This window comes from Sinocyclocheilus anshuiensis, unplaced genomic scaffold (assembly GCF_001515605.1).
Source record: "Sinocyclocheilus anshuiensis isolate Anshui unplaced genomic scaffold, SAMN03320099.WGS_v1.1 scaffold1430, whole genome shotgun sequence".
Taxonomy (NCBI): domain Eukaryota; kingdom Metazoa; phylum Chordata; class Actinopteri; order Cypriniformes; family Cyprinidae; genus Sinocyclocheilus; species Sinocyclocheilus anshuiensis.
The window spans coordinates 1,012,990-1,032,520 of NW_015555721.1; the positions used below are offsets into that span (position 1 = coordinate 1,012,990).

The window sequence follows — 19,531 nt, forward strand, 5'->3', positions numbered from 1 at the left end:
ATATATATATATATATATAGTCCAAACTGGGGCTGTGCAATTAATCGCATGCGATTGTCATGCGCATCTTGTCAGTAAAGCCGGTTCCGTGATTAGTAGTAAATCTCCATCACCTGCTTTCAGATGGAGCGGCATTTACTACACAGAGCCGTAGTTCACTGACAAGCTAGGCGATATCGCGTTCACAATCGAATGCGATTCATCTGCGATTATGAACGCGATATTGCCTAGCTTGTCAGTGAAGATCGCATGCGATTAATTGCACAGCCCTAGTCCAAACATTAAAAAAAATGTTTATAAACATGTATAAAAATATTTTTTTATTTCATATGTCAGGATTTACAGGGTTAATATTATTAACATTTATTACGCTGCATTTAAGCTGTACATTTTATCAGTGTGTCACCTGGGAATTGAACCCATGACCTTAGTGTTGCTGGCACCATGCGCTATGGTAAATGTTTTTAAACTTAATGAATTTTCAAAATGATTAGCAAATACAGGGATGTACAGGGCAAAAGTGAGCAAATGTATTAAGAAGGTCATTTGTCCTGCTACCAACCCTGAAAAATGCCTCTTACTCTCTTTAAACGGTGTTTTCTTTCTAAATAGCTCATCAGCATCACAATTGGTTTTAAAGGCACTCTCGCTCTTCAATCCCCACCTTTCCCCTCCCTCGCCGCTTGATATTTTCTGCCAGAATTCCCTGTCCTCCCTCTCTCGCTCCCAGCCTCCCTCCCCAGCTCCGTGAAACTAATAAAGACAGGATTAATTAGATTGTTGTTTAAACAGTGCGATGCCCAGACAGACGCTGTAAACTCATAACCAGGGATTGAGGATAGCATGGGGTTAATCTCTCTCACACTCGAATAAACACACCATACTCACACACACACACACACATTTACCAGCACCTTTATACAGCCGTGCTCATGTACTCTCATAAATATTGACAGGTACCCACAGCTCATATGGTGTCGATGACAATCTAATCCTTCTGCACATTTCATTAAGCCAAAGCAACTGTCACCATTCACCCAAAATGTGACATAAACCAGTGTGAAGTTACTGTCACACACCTGAACCGGACAACAACATGTTTTTTGTAGATTGGCGGGATTGTTGCTAGGGTGTTTTGGGTAGTTGCTGCTTACTGTCCCAAGTCAAAAGTCCCAAGTTTATGATATTGTGGTCTCAGGACCCTACTTTAGTGCAATTTTTTTGTCAACCATGTAAAAATCGTCAAAAGCCGCCCGATTTTACATATCATTCTATCACGGTGCTGGACAAGCTATCGTTTAAAGTAATAGTTCAACCAAAATGACAATTCTGACAAGAGCTATTCCTTACTTGTGCTTAAGGGTTTGTTTATCCCTAAGCATTAAGAATAGGGATACCTGCATTAGCAGTGACCACTAATTAAATTAAAAGCACATATATAGGTGGCAAATAAAAGTATAAGTTTGATGAACACAAACCATTTTGGAGGTGAGGAACTGATGAAATGCACATTTGATGGATAACACAGACTTCATGACAGTTGCAGAGACGGATGGCGGGAGATCTGGTGTGTGTGCGTGTGTGTGTGTGTGTGTGTTGAGGAGCACCGAGTGCAGGAGATGAAGGTGTCATATCAGAAATCTGCTGAAGGGAGAGGCAGCCAGGTCCACACATTATAGCCTCTAATCTGCATGGATGTGATAATCCTGTCCGAAACGCAGCTGCTATGGCTAATCTGTCTCAATCCATCTGCCAAAAATGCCAAATTACCCAAATCACCACCTACTACACCCAGATCAAAGAAGACCAACTCTAAAAACCCATAGAGAAACTGACTCAAAGACTGAATCTCATGAAAGCTGTCATATTTCACCTCAAAACTGAAAGAAATGAGTAAAAATTATATTTTTCTTAAAGACAATGAAGCCTCTTTTTTTGGCTTTATAACATTATTTTTATAGCTAATATTTCAAGTAATTCCTTCCCAATTCTCAGAAAAATAATGCACAAAAGTGGTATTCTCATTACAATCATGTGAGAAAGTTATAAATCATGTATCTGAATAAAAAAGATCGAAATTCATGACAATTATTACACTGGAAAAGAAATTGACTTTGAAACAATTTTCGCTCAAATATTTCACAAGTAGTTACGAAGAAACAGCAAATAACACTAAATTAAATGTGAAATTTTGAAGTAGAAAGACAGAAATTGTATTTTCTAAAACACATGCCAATAATCTTTTTTGTTTACAACTTCAAAAAATATTGTTTTTTTTCTGTACAGTGGTGAGTATTTGGGGTCACATATTTTTAATTGTCATAATGAAAATATTATCACAATGTAAAAACTCTTTATTGGTCATAAAGTAGGCTCCATTTTCTTTATGCAAAATATAATTTCTTGATTTTTTATATTGATTTTGAGGTGAAATGTCACCTGAAAAATCACCAGGTCATGACATTAACCCACAAACTTGGCAGAAAATGTTGAATGAAAAAAAAAAACACTGCAAACGGACACATTAAACGTGACAGTTACAGAAATAACACCACATTTTGTACTTAAACATACACAGACCCGAAAACCGGAGTTAACTGAGGATGAAACTATCTTGGGGGAAAGAAATTATGATTGCGGGAAGGCAATCAGGCGCTATGAGCGTATGTCAATTCAATAAAGTTTTACATGAATCTATAGCCAAATCATAGTGTGGAGGCCTAATCCATGCATGAACACAAAATTTTACATAATCAAACACTTACTGTCATAGTTGCGAGGTTTGTCTCGCAGACTTTGGTGCATCTTTGTATACATATATGGAGGCAGTATGTAAATCATAGATGTACACATAATTGCAAAGGTTGGTGCGGTGTGTGTGTGTGTGTGTGTGTGTGTGAGCGAGAGAGAAAGAAAGAGAGCGGATATTGCTGTGAGGGAAGGTGGCTCAGAGCCAGGGTTCAGTAATCACATCATCTTCTTTTATTAAATCTCACTGCACTGCTTCTGCGTTATTAAAATCTCCCAGCATTCCCCACAACCCACTCCAGCCACCCCCCCTCCCTCCCCGACACACCAATATTCACAATGATGAAATACGAGAAAACCAACAGGTAGCTGATAAAAACGTACACATCAGACCACTCGCACGCAAAAGAGAAAGCACAGGTGAGCAGCTAAACCGTTCAGTACTGACACATATTATACTGCCCCAATCATGTCATAGATGCACACTTCAGTGCGCACTTGCTAAAAAAATGGCCTTTTTGTTCTTAGCATGCAAACGGTGCTACGCACAAAAATACTGAAATAACAATCGACTAGTGGCATGCATAATTTAATTGTCTAATTATGTTTTGATTGCACTGAGACACATCATAACTTTTGGGTTTATGCTAATAAAACAACTACTTGTGTCATTGTACACTATAAAACACTCTCCGCTGAATTCAGTTACGTTTATGGATTACTAGTCATATGAAGAACACTTCAACAGGGTTATTAGAAAGTGCACTGTATATCAAGGTGGCAATAAAGTTAAAATGACATTTCTTATGATGCCTTGCAGTGTATTAATGAGACTCAATATTTTGAGATGATCATGTAAAAATCATGGGTGAAAAATAACGGTAACGATTTGGTTCCATTTGTTAACATTAGTTAAAGGGATAGTTGACCTAAAAATGAAAATTACCCCATGATTTACTCACCCTCAAGCCATCCTAGGTGTAAATGACTTTCTTCTTTCAGATGAATACAATCAGAGTTATATTAAAAAATCTCCTGGCAAGGGACAAGCTTGTAAGCTTTATAATGGCAGTGAATGGGAGTCGAGATTTTGAAGTCTTAAAAAGTACATCCATCCGTCATAAAAAGTGCTCCACACGGCTCCATGGGGTGAATAAAGGTCTTCTGAATCGAAGCGATTTGTTTGTGTAAGAAAAATATCCATATTTAAAACTTTATAATCCATAACCTCTAGCTTCCGCTAACTGTCGTGCACACATTCACTAAGAGAGTGGCATTCCAGCGGATGACGGAGGACAGAGGTGTATAGAATATGCTATTTTGTATGTCTAATTTGTGACTGGTGTTTTATTTTGCTCTCTCTACTGCACTTCCACGTTTGTCACCGTGTTCGTCTTCGTCCTACGTCATCCAAGGGAAAGCCACTCTCTCATGAACACACGTACGACAGTTAGCAGAAGTTTTAAATATGGATATTTTATTTTACAAAAATGCATCGATTTGCTTCAAAAGGCCTTTATTAACCCCCCGGAGCCGTGTGGAGCACTTTTGATGATGGATGGGTGCACTTTTTTGGGCCTCAAAATCTCGACCCCCATTCACTGCCATTATAAAGCTTGGAAGAGCCAGGACATTCTTTAATAGAACTCCAATTGTATTCGTCCGAAAGAAAAATGTCATACACCTAGGATGGCTTGAGGGTGAGGAAATCATGGGGTAATTTTCATTTTTTGGTTGAACTATCCCTTTAACTACATTAGTTCATTTGAACTAACAATGAACACTAATTTTTTTATTATTAATTTCACCATATATCTGTTAATATTATTTCATAGACCTGAACTATGAACTAACAACAAAGAGTATTTTTATTAACTAACGTAAGCAATGATTTATGAATACTGTAATGAATATATTGCTCATTGTTAATGTTAGTAAATGCATTAACTTATGTTATGGGACCTTATTGTAAAGTGTTACCGAAATTGAGTGATAACAGTATGATTTACTAATCACTAAAATTCCTCATACGCTTACTAACTGCTTTTTTGTTCTGGATTTGCACCAATAGAACAGAGAAATGTTAATGCAATATTTGATCCTGTAATGGACCAAACGTTCTGGATGCAGAGAAAGGAACTGCATACAACCAACTTTGTGTCTCAGTATATTTTCCTGGATGACTCAAACCTTGCAATGGCCTGCCAATGCTGTAAAAATCCTGGACTTTTTAAAATGTACTTAAATCATCTAAATGATTCAAATTATAAACAGGAAAATACATAAAAAGAGAACATTTAGTTACACTAACAAAATGGTTCTATCAGGTAACAGTCCACTCAAAAATGAAAAAATTTCTTATCATTTACTCTCATCCTCATGTTTTTTCCAAACCTGTGTGACTTTTTCCTTCTTTGAAACACAAAAAAGGTATTTAAAATTTTTTTCAACTATTTTTGTCTGTATAATGAATGTCAGTGGGGTCCAAAACAACTGACTTCCATAATATGGATTAAAAAACATTGAGATATTTTTCAATTGATTTTTTCTTTTTTGTTCAACAGAAGAAGTTTGGAATGACATCAGGAAAATCATGACAATTTTGGGGGAACTATGCCTTCGACACATTTCCACTGATGTCTCATTCTTCAAAATCCTACAAAATCCTTGGTAATTCTTTGTAATTCATAAGCCACTTGTCAACAGAGCAAAGGTTTGTAGGAAATCCTGATTCTGACAGTCGATATGTTGTAGAATATGATGGGTGTCATAATATCCCATCTTATATAGAGAATTTCACACTATTTTTGGTGACGAATATGCACTATTGGTGTGCTGACGTACTTATTGTGATGCATTCCCCGACTGACAGCATAACCTGTCCATACGTTACAATCACGCGTCGGTTTCCTGCATCCCTCGTGTGTGTGTGTGTGTGTGTGTGTGTGTGTGTGTGATACCCAAGGGCTCAGGGACCGACAGGATCGATGTGTTGAGTTGTGTGAGGCAAGAGCGAGTCTGCGAGTGTGTGTATGTGTGTGTTTGGATAAAACAGCTAATCCCCAGGCCACCAGAACGCAATATCCTGTCAGCCAGATTCTCATTTCCTGTCTCTCTGTGGCAAGGCGAGAAAAAAAAAAAAGACGCGTAGAGGGGGGACGGGGGATTCGTTGCCCCAGAAACAGAAGATACGGCAGCCCAGTTTGAGGATATCTATGGCATTCTTCCTATCTCTCCCGCTTTCATTTTTTTGCCGTTCTTCTTTTATTATCTCAGATTTAATAAAGCCAAGGCGAGCAGCTTGTTCTGCCATGAAACATTTATTAGCCGTCTGTAATGAAATTGTTGTGCGGGAGGCGAAGTGATGGAGACTCATCACACATTATGCAAAAACAGTGGCAATATCACAAGAGGAGCCACCTCGATCTCATCTCTCCTCTTCCTCTGTCATCTTCCTCTCTCCACCTCTGTTTGTCACCTCCATGGCCTTTTAACTTCCCCTGAGCTCTCCTTCACTGTCCGCTCTTCTCTCCCTCTATCATTGCCTGATACGTGTACACTCTGAAAAATGAAGGTTCTTTATTGGCATCCATGGTTCCATGAAGAACTTTTAACATCCATGGAATCTTTCCATTCCACAAAAGGTTCTTTATAGTGGAAAAAAAGGTTCTTTAGATCATTCAAATGTTCTTCACACTAAGAAGCAAGTGGTTCTTTGAAGAACTGTTCACTGAAAGGTTCTTTGAGGAACCCAAAATGCTTCTTCTATGGCATTGCTGAGAAAACCCTCTTTTGGAACCTTTATTTTTCCAAAAGCAGTAATTCAGGCAAGAAAATATTACTAATAATTACTTGTCTGAATTACTGCTTTTGGAAAACATGTTTTGTTTTTCTTGGCTTGAACTACCACAACGTGTTTATGTCCTTATTTAAAGTATCATGTTAACATATTCACCAAAAGGACTAAACACATGAAGGGTATATGTTTAAAACTAAAAGTACACTCTTACAAAAATAAAGGTTCCAAACGAGGATTTTCACAGTGATGCCATAGAACAACCATTTTTGGTTCCCAAAAGAGCCTTTCAGTGAACAGTTTTTAAAGGGGTCCTATTATGCTTTTTCACTTGTTCAACTTTAGTTAGTCTGTAATGTTGCTGTTAGAGCATAAAAAAGATCTGCAAAGTTACAAAGCTCAAGTCCACTTCAAAAGGAGATATTTTATTTAACAGAAATCACTTTTCAAAAACTACAACGAACGACTCGTTTGGACTACAACGCATATTTTCCGGGATTTGTGATATCACAAATCCCGGAAAATATGCGTTGTAGTCCAAACGAGTCGTTCGTTGTAGTTTTTGAAAAGTGATTTCTGTTAAATAAAATATCTCCTTTTGAAGTGGACTTGAGCTTTGTAACTTTGCAGATCTTTTTTATGCTCTAACAGCAACATTACAGACTAACTAAAGTTGAACAAGTGAAAAAGCATAATAGGACCCCTTTAAAGGAAAAGTTCACCCAAAAACGAAAAATTTGTCATCATTTACTCACTCTCATGTCGTTCCAAACCTGTATGAGTTTCTTTCTTGTGTTGAACATAAAAGAAGATATTTTGAAGAATTTTGAAGAACCAAACAGTTCCTATTGACTTCCATAGTAGGGAAAGAAATGGAAGTCAAAGGGGACCATCAACTGTTTGATTCTTCAAAATAACTTATTTTATGTTCAACATAAGAAAGAAACTCGTACAGGTTTGGAATGACATGAGAGTGAGTAAATGATGACAAAATGTTCGTTTTTGGGTGAACTATTCCTTCAAAAACACATTTTCTTAGTATGAAGAACATTTTGAACAACCTTTTGTGGAATGGAAAGATTCCATGGATGATAAAGGGTCCTTCATGGAACCATCAATGCCAAAAAAGAACCTTAATTTTTAAGGGGGTAGGTTGATTTTAAACTAGAAGCTGACGTTTTATATTTAGAAGGAGTGAGTGGCTTGCCACAGTGATGCTAGGATGTTGTGGGTGGTTGCTATGGTCTAGCTAGTTGCTAGGTAGTTGTTTATTTCTAAATCTGACTTGAATCCCTTTTTGTTCATTTTATCATCAAACAGGTGAACATTGTGAATCTGAGTGCTCAGAAAAGTAATATACACTACAAAACTTTCTGTATATTACTTGAATATACATTAAAAACTTTGGGCCTGGTAAGATTTGTTAATGTGTTCGAAAGAAGTTTCCTATGCTCACCAAGGCGGCATTTATTTGATCACGAATTTAGTAAAAACATTAATATTGTGAAATATTATTATTACAATTTAAAAACGTTTTTTTTTTTTAATGTAATTTATTCCTGTGATGCAAAGCTGAATTTTCAGCATCATTACTCCAGTCTTCAGTGTCACATGATCCTTCAGAAATCATTCTAATATTCTGATTTGAGGCTCAAGAAACATGTTGAAATCTGTTTCCCTACTTTTATAAATTTTTTCTGGATTTTTTTTTTTTTGATGAATTGACATTATCAAAAGAACAACATTTATTTTAATTTATTCTGAAATCTTATGTAACATTTTAACTGTCAATGTGATCAATTTAATGTGATCTTGCTGAATAAAACGGTTCGTTTCTCTTACTAAATAAAATTCTTGACCTCAAACAGTACACAGCACAACACCAAACTGAACAAACTGACCAACAAAAAGTACTGCTGCTCATGCCCGGTTTGAACAAAAACCCAGATTTACATAAAAGAGATAGCTTCAATGGATTGTTGCTTTATTGCATTGTGCCTGAATGCATATGCCACAATTTAAGTACAGTATGAATGATAAAACTAATGGATTCAGCAAGCACTATTGACTCTGTAGACAATCCAAGGTACGGCAGCGTCCTACACCAGAGCCCATGTGTCATATTTCTGTTTGACAGTACAGCAACTCTCTTAACCACAACACAGCTTGTAGTCATGTCTAAGAAGATAATTAGCAGCGTTCCCAATCAAGACCCCTCCACCCCCACAGACAAAGAGACAGCGAGCAGAGAGATGATTAAGCGAAAATGTGGGATAAACGGAGAGATAAACTGATTGGTGTCATCACGGCTATAAATCTCAACAAGTAGGAAATGAAGTTTGGAACAGAAATATTATTAGAAATCAGACAGTGATGGACGAGCTAGAGGAGAGATGCACGGGGAGGAAGAAAGACCGAGCAAAAGAAAGGTGAAGATTTCGGTAACCATCAACTGAAGTGCTCATAATAATGACTCCGACTGAAGATTTCGGTGTTACTGTAAACGATTGACATGGAAAAATGTAGTTGCTCTTTCAAGTACAGGAGACCGAGATTGCATTTAAATGAATATTCTGAAGTTAAGCTCTGTCGACATGATGACATTGATTACCATAAAAAATTATTTGTCCTTTATGTACTTAAAAAAAAAAAAAGTAAAAATAAAGGTCATGTTGAGACACTTACAATCTGCTTGTTAAGTCATGACGTATCGAATCAAATCAAAACTGTCTCCGGATCCAAACCTCTAGTGAGAATACAATCTCAGCAGCTGTTTATGAGCACTCTTTATTTATTGCATCTTTACGCTATAGCTTTTCAGAAAAGATGAATCACTGTCTGGACAACTAATATAATGGTCAAGATTTCTTAGTACTGTAGCATACAATTAGTGTATATTAGCACTGTTTGTTATTTGATTTTGGGATCTGATGGGTCATTTGGACCTGGCGAATAAAAGTGAAATGTTTGCAGAAATGTGGAGGTTATAATAAAAAAAGTTCTTCTGTTAAACCGTGTGTATTATTTGTGACCCTGTACCAAAAAACCAGTCATAACTCATAAGGGTCAATTTCTCAAAATTGAGATGTATACATTATATGCTGAATAAACAAGCTTTCCATTGATGTATGGTTTGTTAGGATAGTACAATATTTGGCTGAGATACAACTATTTGAAAATCTGGAATCTGAGGGTGCAAACAAATCTAAATATTGAGAAAATCACCTTTAAAGTTGTCCAAATGAAGTTCTTAGCAATGCATATTACTAATCAAAAATTAAGTTTTGATATATTTACGGTAGGAATTTTACAAAATATCTTCATGGAACATGATCTTTACTTAATATCCTAATGATTTTTGGCATAAAAGAAAAATTGATCATTTTAATACAATGATAATATAATCAATAATACATGATAATACAATGTATTTTTGGCTATTGCTACAAATATACTCCAGCGACTTAAGACTGGGTTTGTGCTCCAGGGTCACATTTGAGCTATAAAGCTGTTTTTGTTTTTAGGTGTTGTTTTACGCTTTTAGGTGTTATGTTCAAAGTAGTAAAATTAGATATAACTTTACACAGAAAATGTTAGCAAGGGATGTTTTCACACTAGAATCATGTTAGCAAGCATATTGTTTACATCTGAAGCGGTGAATATTTTAACATTCATTAATTTCCCCCTTACTGTAACCCCAATTTCTGCATTGTTAAGAAAATGGAGGGACAAAAGTTTTTGTGTTAATCAGCATTATGCCACAAATGTTGTCAAATGTGCTTAACTGAATCAAAATATTCTGGATTCGAAATTCATCTGAATCCATATTCAATCCGAACTATTCTGGTAGTATCAAGTATCAACTTTGTCTCAAATGTTTTTCATAAAACATTAGTGCTGTCAAACGATTAATCGTGATTAATCGCATCCAAAATAAATGTTTTTGTTTACATAATATATGTGTGTGTGTACTGTGTATATGTATTTTTATTTATTATTATGTATATATACTGTAAATACACACACATGCAGGTATATATTTAAGAAAAATATGTTACGTTTATATATTAAATATATTTATATATATATAATTTATATGAATATAAATATATTCATGTACATACATGTAAATATTTTCAAAATATATACTCTATGTGTGTGTATTTATATATACATAATAAATATACACAGTACACACACATATATTATGTAAACCAAAACTTTTATTTTGGATGCGATTAATCGCGATTAATCGTTTGACAGCACTATAAAAAATCCCTATGATAAATTGAAATGGAATAAATGATTATTGATTACAGACTTTGATATTTGGACAAATCCAGGCACATTTCAGGACATTTTTGAGACCTCTTCTAAAATTCTAAAAGACACGATATAATTGGGTCTTTTTCTCAGGAGCAAAGTCTGAGAAGCATGAGACTTTAGCCAAAATCTCAGTTTGCTAGGAGAAACAAGTGAGATATTAAAGAGCTCACATTCGTGATTTTTCGTTCTTACTAGCATCTCTTTACACACTGGGGGCTGTTTTCGTTCTGTTTCCCACCCCGCAGAGTGATCTATTAAACTTGGGGCATTTTAAATATCCGCTCTGATAGGCCTCCGAGACCCTCACTAGTCTAATTTTCTGCCAGCGATCCAGGCACCGTACCCTGGGGCTGAGAGCCTTTATTGGTCTGGGACTGGTTTCACTAGGCTGGGCTGCGTGGTTATCTGATGGCTGTGTGTGTCGAAGTCAGCCAGGAAGACAGTGATGGAGAGAATTTGACCATTTCAGGGATGTTAGCAAATGTTTGTGGGTTTAATGAATAGGGATTTGGCTTTGCGTTTGGTTTTTCGGTAAGTGAATAGGTGTTGCTTGAATGACTGAAAAATTAGTAGTAAATGAAAGTCAGATTTCTGATGACGAGAACATCAGGAGCATAAGGAATCGTCATACAGTTGTGATCTTAAAGCTGATGCTGTTCGCATGTTCGTTGTCTTATTGCGTACATTATTTTAAGTGGAAAATGTCTGGTCTTAGTAATATTTCATTAAAATGTAATCTGAAATCATCCCTTTTTACAACTCCTTACATTTTGGTATTTAACATCCACTTTTTGTGAGCCGAAGTTGGCATGAAATGAAAATGTAGCCATTTTCTAAATGCATGTTATCGATCTTATTGTGCATATGATTTCATTAAAAAAAATAATAAAAATTTCATAACTCAGTCTTCTAGTGAAATTACAGATTTCTTTTTGATTGATGTATGCTAGTCTTCTCCAATCATTTAGTCTGTTTAACTCTCCTTCACACCTGCCTCCATCCAATCAACACCTGATAAACAGAACCAAGTCCCGCCTTACATTTTTTTCTTTTTTTTCGATAATTCATTTGACTCAGACGTACATTACAGTAAGGAAGAATCGAGCTGCTGCTACTTCCATTTCATCTTGACTTTAATATGCGATGAAAGATACTGCCCTACATCTTTTTTTCTCACTGAATACACTATTTTACTTGGAAACATGTCATAATACGAAACTAAAATGGGATGTGAATGCCATTTAATGTTGACTTTAAGTGCACTCTTAAACATATGAAGAACCGTTAACACCCGAAGAATCTTTCCATTCCACAAAAGGTTATTTTTAGTGGAACAAGGTTCTTTAGATTATTAAAATGTTCTTCACATTCAGAGAAAAAAAAGTGGTTCTTTTTAAAAATGTTCACTGAAAGGTTCTTTGAGGAACCAAGGTTCTTCTATGGCATCACTGTGAAAAACCTCTTTTGGAACCTTTATTTTTATGAGTGTGGCTATTTCTACCTGACTTATAAATTAATTTTGCTGGTGTAATGATTCAGTTATTTTAAATAATACTTTCTAATTTAACATAATTAGGAAATGTATGCGTTTCCACACGTGCACATTTTTTTTTTTTTACATTACCTGACGATATATTTTTACAGAAAGTCTTTTTTCTGTCTACTCTTTTTTTTGCACCATCAAAGATTCCTTGGCACCCCAAAAATGGAGCGCACACCTGCTGTAGATGGAGCATTGGTAAAGGGTGGGTGCTGACGGACAGACAGCGGAGAACACAAGGAGATATTGTTGTGGATTCACTCAAGGTCACCCACACAACAGTGTGCCAAGTCTCCTCCATAAATACACCACATACCACGCCGCAGCCTCATTATTCACAAATAATGTCTGCATTCAAGCGCAACAAAAATGCTTATGAGAGAATGAGAGAAACTTAAATCTCCACCATATAGTAAAAAAAGGCTGAATGTAAATAATTAATGAATTCAAATAATACAAACGGACCAAGCTCAAGGGAATAGCAGCACCAGCTTGCACAAGAACAGTTTCTCTGCGCTCTGATCCCAGAACAGCCATCTCATTTGTAATCGTTGATCACTTTTACCCTCATTATGACATCATTGCTGCAAGCACCCATGCAAAACAATTATCAAATCTATGGTCCCATTTTTCTTCAGCGGTGTGAAGAAAAGCAGTTAGTATGGTAATTTCATGCCCTGAAACAGTCCTGGATCTCAGGTGATCTATCTTTCCAGGAACATATATAGAATTATTTTATATTCCCTCGGGGAATTCTTCCTGCTAACTTTTCTCTCCTCTTTTATTCTCTCCTGTCCATCTTATTCCTTTCGGTTGGCCTCCAGATGTCAGCAACAGGGAGTGTCCACACTGCTCAACGGTGTCTGACACTTCTCACAACAGCGATAGCAGGCCACAAAATCGTCCTTCAACTGTCCGCACTCCTGCTGATGTCACTGGGAAATGATGGTTTCTCGGAATCTCCCTCTGACCCAAACTGATACAGAATGATTCATCAGAGAACCAGCAGTTAAAGGGATAGCTCACCCAAAAATGTCAATTCTGTCATTATTTACCCATCATGTTATTCCAAAGACTTTGTGCACATGTACTGTTTTTATTTTTTGGTTCTTCACATTTGTTTTCCACAGAATTAAACCAAATTTGGGTTTGGAATAAGATTGTACAATAATCCATTTATAATCAGATTGATGGCTCAAACAGCCAGTGAACATATGTGTAAAATCAGATTCAAATGGGTGGTGTAAACCTAAAATAAACCAATTAAAAGGAAAACTTAAAGCGTGTAAATGCTTAAATATATTTTCTCTATTTTCTATCTTCTCAGGATTCAAAAATGCCTTTGGCATTGCTGCTTGTGCTTATTTAGTCTTATGAACTAATTAGTGCAGGAGACTGAATATTTAATAAATATTCCCCCCAAAAAAGCTCTTATGGCATATATGTCATTCAAGGCAAAAATGACAGTTATACTCATGGTAGCTCTGCATGTGCTGAGGTTTTGTTTGGAATACATGTAATGCACATGTAATCAAATATATGAACCAAACTGCAAAATTTAGGGTTCACATAAACCGAACTTTAAGAATCTGAAATCAGACTGGATTCATTCCGATTTACAAAAATTAGTAAACATACCTAATAATTGGGTTGAACTATGCCTTTAAGAAACAGATTCAAACCTACAACATTACACATACATCAATTAAACCTACCGTCACCAATGTTTAACTACACATTCTAACAGAAATTGACCCTCCGCAAAGACCAGCCCCCTTAGTTACTGTTGCTATGTCCGACAAGCCATGCCACTCTCACGCCACACATCATGTTCTCAGTGAAAAATACATCGCGGAGCAACGAGAAACCTGACAACACGCCGGCCAACAGACAAGACAGAGCAGGTTACTTCTGGTATGAAACAAAGTCTCAGCTGTCAGTTTTTGTCATTTATTAAGAAATTCAGTTAAAGCTACTGTACGTGTGAAGCGATCATCTCTTCCTCTTTACTAGTTATAGCGCGAAATAAACATGAATGAACACCAGAAAGTATCTTGTTTCAACCGCGGAAAGACGTCAATACACCGTTGTTCAAGTTCAAGTACACCGACGTTAATCTACTCTACTGTCTGGTTTGTTTTGGCAGATTCTGCGTTATGATTGGTCAGATCGTCTGTCAGTCACACTCCCTGTGAAGGGTAAATTCCAGTCACACTTTATTTTACAGTGTCCTTGTTACACATTATATGTACTTACTATAGTAAGCAATATAGTACACTAAAAATACAATACACTATAGTATAGCAACCAATCCTAAATCTAACCCTAAGCAAGATAATATTACTCAGTACTTGTTTGTGTATTTACACCGCAATTGCAATACCTTACAATAAAGGGTTACACTTTATTTTAAGGTGTCTTTGTTACAGTTTAATTATACATTTAAGTACTGAGTAATATTAATTAACTACATGTTACTATATGGTTAGGGTTAGGATTATTTGCATGTAATTATGCATAATTGATTGTTATTATAATAGTAAGTATTACTATTCGTGGCCTAATGGTTAGAGAGTTGGACTCGTAACCCAAAGGTTGCGGGTTCGAGTCTCGTACCGGCAGGGATTGTAGGTGGGGGGAGTGAATGTACAGCGCTCTCTCCTCCTTCAATTCCACGACTGAGGTGCCCTTGAGCAAGGCACCAAACCCCCAACTGCTCCCTGGGCGCTGCAGCAAAAAAATGGCTGCCCACTGCTCCGGGTGTGTGTTCACGGTGTGTGTGTGTGTGTGTGTTCACTGCTGTGTGTGTGCACTCTGGATGGGATAAATGCAGAGCACTAATTCTGAGTATGGGCCACCATACTTGGCCACATGTCACGTCACTTTCACTTTCAAGTACACATAACGTGTGTAACCAAGACACCTTCAAATAAAGTGTAACCAAAGTTCCTTATATTTCACAACAGAGCATCAGCATGATCAGAAGATCAGCACACCCATGAGGCATTAGCAGAGAGATCAGGGGAATGTTCTGGTGTGCTTCATGTTAATCTACACACTCTCTGCCATACTAGGACTTTGATGGAGTGTATACAGACACACGTTGCACATGGAACTGTCTTACTTCTCGTAATCATGCTTGCAGTAAAGCAAGCGGTCGCGACAGTAGCAGGTCCCGCTCAGCGCGCTGCGACACACTGCACACTTGACACACGTCTCATGCCAGGACAGTTCATTGACGCGCAGAAGGAAGCGGTCCGCGATGGGAGACTTGCACCCTGCACACACCTCACCTCCTCCCACGTGCTCTGGTGGAGGAGAACAGAACAGGTGTCAGCTGATAGGACACACACAAACGTACCATGAGGGACTCGAGACCCACGCATTACAGCACTGATATTAATATGGAAAGAAATGATAAATGAAGAATAAGAGTCTCACCGTAAGGTGTGGCGGAGGGGGCCTGCTGAAGGCATGATTGGTTTTCTTCTGTTTTCATTCCGTTCCTTCCTTCTTTGGAGTGCTGACTGAAAAACAACAACATAACAAAGACTCACATTTAAAGACAGCAATCGGTCTGTGATAATGTGGAACTATTGTAAGCTGCTTGTAATTGCTCAATGTTGTTACCATATTTTATTGTTATATTTACATGTAATGTGGGTAAAAAGCACACTGTAATGTAATGTTACTGTGAAGATACTGACAATAATCTGTGAGGAAACATAGCATCATTAGTTTCATTAGTAAAAGCCAAAATCAGGTCCTGTTTGGGCCCATTTTAATGTGCATGGTAAAACATGTTAATTTTTTTTAAAGGGCTAATACGAAAAATATATATTTTGAAAATAACATTACATGCCATTTTCTGTAAATTATGTTTTTATAAGTAAAAAATAAAGTCTTGTAGCTTATGGGGAAAAGGGTGTCCCCAGAATTCCTTTCAAGAAGCATCGTATTTGTTTATGTTTCATTCAAATAGGCCTATATATATATATTTATTTTGTTATCGATTATGTATAGTGTTTTAAATTGCATTGCATGTAGTTTAATTCATGTTTACTGCAGTATTTTAGTCATATGTGTAACAGTTAAGGTGTTTGTGTTCGTGTCTTTATCACGATCGCTGCAGAAGCCAGTTTTGTTTAACTTGAGTCACCGTTTTTCTCATTAGGTTTTTACAAAAGAAACAATATCTGAATAGGTCAAATATGTTGGTATATATACTGATATTATATGATTTAACGACAAGTAAAGTCAGAAACAGCAAGCTACAATATAGGCCTACATGTAATCTCGCAATGCTTGGAAAAATGTCAAGTTCTGCGTCGACGCTGCCAACTTTTATCTTTGACCGTAAATGTAACATTTATTTACAATGTAGCCTATTCTTTCTCTCGTAGTCTATCTGTTTTAAGAAAGACGTAACTTCTTTTATTTGATCTCGCTCTATAAAAGGGAAAGTGTCTAATGAACGCATGAGCCGGCTGGGTGTGTTGTGTGCTCAGTCAGAACAGAAGCTCGAGCAGGTGAATTGTCCGGTATAAGGCGCGCGGCTTCGGTAGCCACATTTCCGCTCACAAACGCAAAAAAACACAAAACACAAAAAATTTGGCAAACGACACAACGCAAAAACATCAAATCCAACGATTTGATTTAAAACAGGAAGCCTATTGCCTCAGAAATAATAACGGATGACGGTTGTGATTATTGTAATTTAGAATAACAGAAGCTTTCACAATAAATATGCATTTGAGATTTACACTGTTTGGTTTATTTGGAAAAAGAGGGAAATCAAAATCTGAATTTATTTTATTGCCTACTTTGCTTTTAGAATATTCAGGTTACATTTTTTTTTTTTTAACTCGGCTATTATCTTTGTTGGTGGTTAAATTATTAGGCTATTATTGCTATTATATCTGCCTCTCAAAAATACCTTTTCCTTGGAAATTTAAAGTTGAATTTTGTTTCTTCTAATAGCAGAAATCACACACTGCGTGTCTGATCCCTTTCCCCATTAATAATGCAGTTAATTGCACGAGTCAATTAGCTTATTAAAAATACAACAGCTAATAACGGGCCATCCGCCTCAATGAGGAATAATCACACTGCGATATTCGCGCTTATGTGGAAGCATGAGCATCTTATATAGGCTACATATTTAAAAATATAGGCTAATATATATATATAAATATAAATATATAAATGTATTTATTTATTTTTTCTCTCGGAGCTATCTATACGCGTTATCGAAAATATAGGCCTTTTTTAATACCGTCTGTTAAATGTAGGCTGCGTGGGCTACAATATATGGCCCACCTGTCGTCGTATAAAGGGAATAGCCTAATTCTGATGATTGCGGCTGAAAAAAAATCAACTTATCATTCCAAGTATTTCAGTAAATAACTTAGCCTAGGCTATTACGACACTAAACTGGTGCAATTTGATATTGATGATTTCATGATTTGATATTTTGATGTGCGTTCATTTTGTTTCAATTAAAGTTGTGTTCATTTTCATTCGAAGATGCTCATGACAAGAAATGTCAGTGTTCTGTGGCGCGATATCAAATGCAAACGTAAATATGATCAAAATTAATAGTTTTTTAGGCTATGTCTGAAATAGCGGCGCTTTCGATTATGATGTCAATTTAATCCTAATTTTTTACTCGAAACCAAACCATTTTATAAATTTACAGAAACTGCTGCCTGTAATACACTCAAGTAGGCTACCGTAGAGTTAACTATTTTTTTAAAGTTTGATATTTTATATTTTCTGCACAATTAGCCTACACACATTTTTTTTTTTTTTTTGTAAATGTTACTTACATTTAATTAAAATTCTGACACGCGTCCGTAATTTTTTCCTATCATCTGGCCTAAGCTGAACTCATGAAATATAGGCTCAGGTTTTTACCAAATACAGATACGGCAGACCTATTAAAGTATCAGACATAAATAGGCTATGTTCGATGAAAATAAATGAATGCATAAATAAATTCATTAACACCAGCGCAGCAAAACTTCGCATTTCTGTCAAATGCAGCCTAGATTACAGTAGACAATATGGCTATACATATGTAAAAGTCATGAGAAATGATCATGCATGTTTCTATGTGAACACACTAAGCAAAGTTCAAGTATCAAGAGTGTCATAGATGACAGCAGGTGATGCTCAGTCCCGTGCACTTACCTAGTGCTGAAACACACTCCTCCTGAGATTTCTGTTGGTAACATCAAAACACCTTTGAAGAAGAGGACGGGCAAGAGTGCTCCAGAAGCCAAACTTTAGTGTTATAGTCCAAAATGCACGCAGTGGCGCAAAAGCATTGCCAGACTGCGCGTGTGTGAGATGTTCAGGCGCTTTATGTGATGAAGACTCGGGCTGCGCGCGCACAATGAAGGAGGGAAACATCAAGGAGGGGTGCAAGAAGATGAAAACAATATATACACAGGAGTATCTCGCTCTTTTTGATTCAGAGGAACTGCTTTTTTTTCTGGCTGATATGCTGTTTTAAACAAATAGATTGACAAGTTCCTTATAGCTGTCATAGCATAGCATATATATAATAATCTCAGACTTTAGGTAAAGATCATTAGACTTAAGATGAAAGACATATTGTGAACGTAGGCTAATAATGGTTTGTAACTAAGTAACAAGCAAACGAGTGTTAAAGATGTAAGGACCGTGTCATTTCTATACAGTTGAAATCAGCCACCTTTCAGGATAATGTGCGTTAGGTTAAATAGCCTACATAATCAAATGTGTAATTTGTACTTGTAGTCTATATTTAAAAAGTATATAAACGTGTGTGTATATATATATATATATGTATGTATATGTATGAAGAGTTCAGATGCAAAAGCCTCTAAGTGCCATCCATCATGCTCCTATATGTTTGTGTTCAGTTATTTTACTTTAATGGCAAAGAAAGGAAACTATTTATTGCCATTAAAGTGAAATTACTGAACCATGGGAGCCTGATAAAAATGCTCATTTTATATAAACATTTCGAATATATGATTAAGACAAATATCTATACATAAGTATGAATTTGTAGCTAATATAGCCGTATCAAGAGCTACAGTGAAATAATAGTTACTTTATACAGGTCTGCTGAC

At 36.4% G+C, this 19,531-nt stretch overlaps 1 protein-coding gene across 1 annotated transcript in view; it reads right to left on the bottom strand.

Moving 5' to 3' along the window:
• Positions 1 to 18,825, bottom strand: part of LOC107672514 (LIM homeobox transcription factor 1-alpha-like) — a 23,351-nt gene extending 4,526 nt beyond the window's left edge. Inside the window, exons 1-3 of the mRNA XM_016465740.1 lie at positions 18,603 to 18,825; positions 15,852 to 15,937; positions 15,535 to 15,718 (exon numbers count right to left, since the gene is read on the bottom strand). Of these exons, the coding sequence (XP_016321226.1) occupies positions 15,535 to 15,718; positions 15,852 to 15,937; positions 18,603 to 18,646 (314 nt within the window). The 5' untranslated portion in view covers positions 18,647 to 18,825. The remainder of the gene's footprint in view (positions 1 to 15,534; positions 15,719 to 15,851; positions 15,938 to 18,602) is intronic.
• Positions 18,826 to 19,531: the final 706 nt, after the last annotated feature.